Genomic DNA, 7,488 nt, shown 5'->3' on the forward strand with positions numbered 1-7,488 from the left:
TTTATACATTTTTTAATATTTATTCTAATATTGACACAAAATTCAGATTAGATAATCTATTTGTTAAATATGAATTTTTTTTTATTTATAAAAAATATAATATTTATTAGTTTTTTGTTATATTTTAAAATTATTTAAAATTGTATTATCGATAATATTTTTCAAAGATCTTATTATTAGCGCCTAAATCTTTTGGTTATTAAGTATTAGGTAATAGGTTTATTAAGTATTAGCGCTTGAATCTTTTGGTTTATTAAGTATTAGTTAACAATCCCAATGTTTGTTGTCACCTCTCCCTCACCATCGAATCAAGCTCTCTTTTATCTCTTTCAACTTTTAGGGGGGTTGTTACTTGTTAACCAAAAAACCAAACAGAAAAGATGGCCTCTAGAGTTTGGAATTTAAGAGTGTAAACGGATTTGAATGTTACTTATTTAAGTATTAAGATATTATGGTGTTTTGTTTTTGTAAAATCATAACCTAAACAAATACGATTACTTTTTTTAACTGAATATTTTTTATTTTTTTTTTAAATGAATAGCTCCAAGAAAAACAAACTCAGGTTGAAATTGTGACAATTATGAGAGTAAGGATCATACAAGTGTGAGATGATGAGGAACAAAGATGTTTCTAATCAATTCTAACCTTTTTGAGAGACAAATTGATTCTAACTAATATTAATCCTCTAATCTAATACTTAACATTATTGTCATCGCAATAATGTACTAGCTAAACAAATTTCACTAACCATCCATGGTAAGTTTTTCTGAGGGATCAGGTTGTCTCATGACAAACATAATCAAAGTTCAAATTGTCTAATTTTTGTCTTGAACAGCATTGTCTTTTGAAAAAATTGAAAGAAGTGTCGACTCTTAAATTATGAGTTCACTTGCATAAAATTTTAACCCAACTAATTGGTTGATGCTATTAGAATCAAGAGCAATGATTTGGTGTGGAAGTGAGACTATATTATAGTAAAGACTGAAGGAACGGTGTTGGTTGGACTAACTACGCAATCATAAACATCACGAGAAAAATAAATAAATAAATAAATAAATAAATAAATAAATAAAGGAATTTTACAAGCTGAAAGGACAAGAAAAAGAAGGAGTGGTGGCAGATGAGTCTCAATAAAGACGTAATCTATTCAATCCGCCGTTTGATTTTGTCATCTATTTTGCCACACTTGCCTTCCATGGAACTCATCAACTAAGCAAAATCAAAGGATAAGGAAAGCAGCAATTTACAGAACATGAGCTCCTCACTCAACTTTCATCTCCATCTTCATCTTCCTAAAGCTCTGCCTCCACTCCCCACTCCACCACGTGGCACTTCCTCTCTCTTCATTGCTTCCAAACACGAACAACCATCTCACAAGACCACCTCTTCCCAATCACTACATGTACATCTTCTCCCCAGCCAGTAGTTTAATTTGTAAGATCCTTTTAAAGAATCTTATCTGACTTGAATCCAATTGTAGATCACATGCAGCGGCAAACATGACTATTTCAGCATGGAGAAACAAGGTGTGGCACTGCACATAGGAGCAGCACTCTTGGCCTTGGTGAGATTCTTATATACATAGAAATTGAGTTTGTTGTGTTGTTTTTAGACAGAGAGTTGAGTGTGGCTACTTCAACAGGCGGAGCAGCCAGCATTAGCAGTCACCGGAGAGAATAATCACCCAGTAGAACTCACCTGGATTTTAACACAAGCCGGCATTGTTTTCTTTTTCTACTTCCTCGTCGCACCGGTAGGTTGTTTCCTATGCTGTTCTGTGCTGTTTGGTGTTCATCCAACTGAAACTTGGTGAATGAATTGCAGCCAATAATCATGAACTGGCTTAGGATAAGGTGGTACAGAAGAAAGCTTGGGGAGATGTATCTCCAGTTCATGTTTGTCTTCATTTTCTTCCCAGCGTAAGACCCTCTTACTCTCAACTCTCAAGTCTTAAACCAAACTAAACAGTTGCCACAATGCTTGTTTTTTATTTATTTATTGTGTTGTAGGATTATTCTGTGGGCACCATTTCTCAACTTCAGGAAGTTCCCAAGGGATCCATCCTTGAAGTTCCCTTGGTCTGTACCCGAAGATCCTTCAAAAATTAGAAATTCATACTCTAAGTATCCATTTGCCGAACCTGAAGATTATGATTATCCGTGATTTTAAGATCACAATACAGCACATCACTTGTGATTGTAATTCCGAGACTAAAGTACACTTCTCCCCAACTGCATTGTTGTGAATGTAGAAATATACACCTCCTGCTTCTGCTTACAGAATGCGTTGAGTATTCAATTGCAAGAAATTAATAGGTAAAACTTAAGACCAATCTCAACTCCGATAAACTGTTTCTAAGATTAGTAGTTTAGTACTATTCATTCAAGTATTGTTACACGCAGTTGAAACAGCAGAAATACATCAACCACTTTCTATCAGTAGCTTCCCAAGATTGATCATTGATATATATGACAAACATAAACTTGTAATGATTAACCGTATAAAATAGCCAACCATAATCAGTTCAGCAATTGAATTGTTGTATTAGCAATTATTATATTGATTCCAAATTTAGCAACATCATGCGAGCTTGAAGCAAAGCAATCATATGTTTGTATTCTGTATCGACCGGATTCTTCTATAAGCTGCACGGGAACGTTGTTCGTTGGAAGGAAAAATATATAATAGAAATCGAAGAAAAAGAAAAACATAAGGGAGANTGTGCCCAGATTTGATTCAACTAAACTCACTTCAGAATACACTGTAATTACCTATGGCATTTTGCCGCATGGTTAATGTAAGGCATTAAAATAACTAAAATTTGGGAACTCAACCAAAACAACATGAAATAAATTATAAAATGGTCAAACTAGAGTAAAGCTCAAAGCAGTGTCGACCGCAACTATTCTGTATCTGCCGAAAAGTATCTGAACCAAGTGTACAACCTCCGCATTATGCCCTTTATTATGAGGCAATTGGTCTACTGTACCCATTTTGTCAACGGGATTCGGATGGAAAGAAATTTCCTGCTTGGGTGTGAGCAACCAACTGCCAGCAATGCATAATATTTTCAGAGCGCTCACTGCTGAGGGTTGAAAACCGCAGAGAGCTTCTGAACATCCCACGACTCCAAGTTGGGGGACAAGAACACAAATCCCACAGCCAGAGCAAGGACTGTAACGGTCAAACATGCTGTGCAACCATGGCTTCGGGTAACTCTTCCTAATATTATCTTACAATATTTATCTGCATCCTTGAAGAGTGCTTGGCGAGAATCTGTCCCAGTAGTCAATACTTTCTCATTCTGTAGCCAAAAATAGTTCAATCCATTATATACCAAGTCAAATATTCCACTACTTCACTACAATACACACAATTCAATGATAAGCAAGAAACTACCTTTATTTTAAAACCCTTCAGTGTATCCCTTAGTGCCTCATAAGGAGACAATTTTGCTGATTGCTCCTTCCAATCATCAGAAAGCTTCTTCAGAACTGAAACGCTTGCTTCAATGTTGTCCTGATAAACTCGTTCCTGGCCATGTAAATTAAAAATTAAGACAAAATAAGTAAATTGAATATGTTGAATCAATGAATGGAAGTTAAAATATTTTTAAAGAGAACACAACTTTTGCATAAATCAACACGAACACTAATAAATAAAATAGCTCACCCATTGCTTGTAGCACTCAGTGCTCTGGCTGAAACACCAAATACAGATACCAGCTGCTTCTTTGGACAACTCAGGATTATCTGAAAAATACATCTAATGTTCAAAATATCCTAAAAAATATTTCATCTAAATAAGAAAAGTCCACATATGAAAACATAAAACCAGGCTTTTCCATACTTTCTCCTGCTGCTTTGATAGCGAAATTGAACATCTGCTGTCCAACTTGCTTCATTGATTTACTTCCCGGGGAACCACCAAGAGCCACCTCTTTCAGAGTGGGATATATGGCCTCAAATCTTTCAGTAGCCTACATAAAAGTAGAATATAGAGTGTTTTAGACTTATGCAAATCACATAAAAGATAAACAAATAAATAAATAAAATTATCAATTACACCAACGTTGAGAAAACATTTCAATTTTTTTTTTAAAGTACATACTTCTCAACCAGCTGCAAAACCAAATCCCTAGATTGTGGGTTTCCACTTTTGCTAGTCACTATAGGTAGGAGATTCCGTGACCAAGCAAACAACCCTACTGACAGATCTCCTACTGAAGCCTAAAAGAAATGTTTAAATATGAAGCATTAGCAAAATAAAAGGGAAAGATAAATTTCTCCTTTTGAAAAGTTTAAACAGAAGATATTTTGGGATGTATAGAAGTTGACTGCATCTTATCTTACCTGAGTTATCATCCATACAATCACTGGAAGCTTATCTTGCCCTTGATACTTGGTATTGTCCCTCAATGATGGCAACACAGCAATAAGAACATCAGGCTTCCGACGCAATACCATTGCCAAAACAGCAAATATTGCAACCTGAAGGTCATGTAAATTCAATGTCAATGTGCATATGATAGATTGGGGAGAAAAGAAAACATGTTTGCATTTGGAAAGCCACACATAAATAGAAAGTTCGAACATAATCATCTTTAAAAAACATGAATAAATAATCTGTCAAGTAAAAGAAACAGGGCAAAATAAAATCAAGAAAAATGATGATGCCAGAGCAATGAAATCAGAACTGCAATGTACAAAGCAACATTTTAATTCAAATTTAACATATGGTAGATTCAGATGGAAGTATTCGTTATCATTTTCACCTTCATTTTCAAATGCTTTCAAAATTTAGAAAAGAAATCATATCCACTGGATAGTTTAAAAGGCACAAGATAGCTTATTTTTCCAACTCTTGGAACGTGGAAATACGTGAATGGCAACTGAAGAACATGGTCATTTGACATCCTAGGCCCCTACACTATCGAATGCCCCTTAAACCGCAGGCCAACAAGATAATTATAAATCATGTCCATATTAGAACCACGAAATCTAAATCTCTTTATAACAACCCCCCCCCCCTCCTCTTTCTCTTTTCTCTCTCTTTTGTTTAACATCTTGAAAAAAATTACAAATGCATGCTGATGTTTGTACTTGCATATGCCAAGGTCAAAGAAGATCCCCATAGAAATTTGAGACATCATACATAAAAATGAAATTAAAATTCAGCAACATTGAGCCCTATCCACTGGCCTCTCGAAAGGATATACAAATCCAAGCCACTTAAACACTTAGAAAAGAGGTTATCATATGAAATCTGCTAACTTACCACAAATAATAGAAAACATCAAACGGCACATAGGTACATACGTAAGAAAGTCACCCTCACCCTCAGACACTAATCAAGCACTCATATTGCAACAGGCTATAGAAAGCAAGATTTGGCTTCCTAAAAGGAAGGTTTCTTTTGTTAATTAATAATGCTTAGGGACGAAGATTGTTCACTTGAACTCACACGTTTGCCAGGAGAAGTATTCGGTATATTTGTTTGAGCTTTAGCTTTGTTTCTGTTTGGTGGGTGGCTTTCTTATTAGTTTTGGATTCAATATGATCCTTCTCTATCCATCCTAATCTTCTAACGGAGGTAACTTCTGTTTTTCCAAAAAAACCAACAGGGGGGGATTCAGCATTGCATGACAAAGAAGCCTATTTGGCATGAATTACCTGAGATTTTGATGACACTTGTTGCACAGCCTTTTTGGAACCCTTGGCAACAGTCTGTTGGCTAGCTAAGTCAGCAAGAATGCTGTCTAAAGCCCAAAGCACAAAGGAACTAAGTGCTTCAGGGGAACGTTGGTTGATCCAATCTGCCGATGTCTTATAAACAGCATCAGGTATGTGAGAAAATGGAACCTGAAAAAAAGACATAGCTATTAATGAGTGGCACGTGAAGAAATAAGAAAGTAGAACCACTATTCTGATGAACAACATAAGATAGAATATGAACTGTTAGACTAGCAAAAATTATTAAATAAATGCTCTCACAGTCTATCTGCATGTTAAGTTGCAAAATTATGCAAACATATTTGCCAGAAAGAAAAAGATACATCAATGATCAATGCTTCAAACACTCGGGCACACAGCATCACAGTTGTGTAATGACACATACAATTTAGAATCAGCAAGAGTCACATCAAGAATGATATTTCATCCCCAGAATAAGAAACAACAATGCAAAACTCACATCAACAATCTTAGCCACTGGTGACTCCCTGAACAACTTCACCCATGGAAACTGGGAAGCGTTAACAGCAGAAAAAGCACGTCCGAAATAATCTGCAAACCGCATCATTTGTATATCCTGCTGCTTCTCGTACGATGACTGTTTCAACAATAACACCAAAAAACAAAGTCAAATCAAACCCAACCCAAATGCATGTGCTACCAGATCTAACAGATCAAACTCTAACACGAATCATTAACATGCAACATTCATTTGGCACAAAGCGCAAGGGATTCAAATTGGCGTACCGATATATCAACAAGAAAAGCTCCCAGATCAGCTGCGTCGATCTTCGAGGCGGCCTCCGACACCGTCACCTTCGGCTTCTTCGGCTTCTTCTCCTTCACCTTCTTCGCCTCCTCCGCTTTCCCGTTCTCTGCGTGACGATCCGTCTCGTCATCATCGTCGGAATCGTAATCGTTGTAATCACGAGTCCGCTGCCTCGATCTGACAGGAGCATCGTCGAATCCTTCTTCGGCCACCCTCCGCGCCTCAAGAATTCTCCGGCGTCGGTCCTCCGACTGAAGCTCCAGCGACCTGAAAACGCCATCGGAGCCGGAGAGCATGCCGTTGGAGGCGAGCTTATTGGAATTGGCGCGCGAATCGTTAGCGGCGTCAGCCTTGTTCGGCTTCTTCTTCTGTCGCTTGGCGTAGGTGACCTTCTGCCAGCCATGGTCGGCGCCGTGAGAGGCAGCGGAGGAGACACCGTTGGATTCGGCGGCAGCGGATTCGAACGCAGATGCGTGCTTATCCTCCATTGTTATTGCTGCTGTGAAGGGGGAAAACGGATATTGTGTGTCTGAGTCTATATCAGTTTCTCGGGCGAGATGAGAAAATCCGAAGGGGAGGAACGAGAAAGTGATGGAAAGAGAGAAAGTGAAAGGAAAATTGAAGAAGGTTGAAAAGGAAGGATTTGTTGCAGGTGTTGACTTTCTGAAATTGACCTCGTTCTCTCCACGGAATTACCGCTATGCCATGTGGTAGTTGTGTTAAAACGGGCACGTGTTCTATCGAATGGCATCCCAACACGTGTATATTTATATCCTGAGTACTTATTCAAAAACAACATTTGTAACCATCTTATCATAAAAGATTAGCTTCTTGTTTCTTCAAAACAGTTTAAAAAAAACACACACACCAAACTATTTAAAAAAATATATACATTTGCCAAACAAACATATTCAGAACCAAACAAACATTTAAAATAATATATGATATAAAAATTAAAAATATTGACATTTTTATTTATAAAATATA

General features: G+C 37.0%; 1 protein-coding gene and 1 non-coding gene across 2 annotated transcripts; one reads left to right on the forward strand and one right to left on the reverse strand.

Annotated features, from left to right (window-relative positions):
- On the forward strand, positions 1,127–2,438 carry LOC107632064 (NAD(P)H-quinone oxidoreductase subunit L, chloroplastic). The gene is made up of 5 exons (XM_016335700.2): positions 1,127–1,402; positions 1,481–1,564; positions 1,643–1,753; positions 1,825–1,919; positions 2,010–2,438. The coding sequence occupies exons 1-5, from the start codon at positions 1,253–1,255 to the stop codon at positions 2,161–2,163; spliced, it is 594 nt and encodes a 197-aa protein (XP_016191186.1). The 5' UTR covers positions 1,127–1,252; the 3' UTR covers positions 2,164–2,438.
- Positions 2,731–7,131, reverse strand: LOC107634013. Its single transcript, XR_002360026.1, has 9 exons — positions 6,480–7,131; positions 6,193–6,330; positions 5,673–5,861; positions 4,353–4,490; positions 4,047–4,229; positions 3,850–4,003; positions 3,673–3,752; positions 3,400–3,534; positions 2,731–3,304 (listed from the first exon to the last, which is right to left on the reverse strand). It is a non-coding gene; the product is annotated as an uncharacterized LOC107634013 (transcript).

This window comes from Arachis ipaensis, chromosome B03 (assembly GCF_000816755.2).
Source record: "Arachis ipaensis cultivar K30076 chromosome B03, Araip1.1, whole genome shotgun sequence".
Lineage (NCBI taxonomy): Eukaryota > Viridiplantae > Streptophyta > Magnoliopsida > Fabales > Fabaceae > Arachis > Arachis ipaensis.

Bases quoted from the DNA above. Each gene is read 5' to 3' on its own strand.
- LOC107632064 (XM_016335700.2), top strand. From the start codon at position 1,253: ATGAGCTCCTCACTCAACTTTCATCTCCATCTTCATCTTCCTAAAGCT. The intron at 1,754-1,824 runs GTAGGTTGTTTC...AATGAATTGCAG, and splicing joins TCTACTTCCTCGTCGCACCG to CCAATAATCATGAACTGGCT. The intron at 1,920-2,009 runs GTAAGACCCTCT...ATTGTGTTGTAG, and splicing joins GTCTTCATTTTCTTCCCAGC to GATTATTCTGTGGGCACCAT.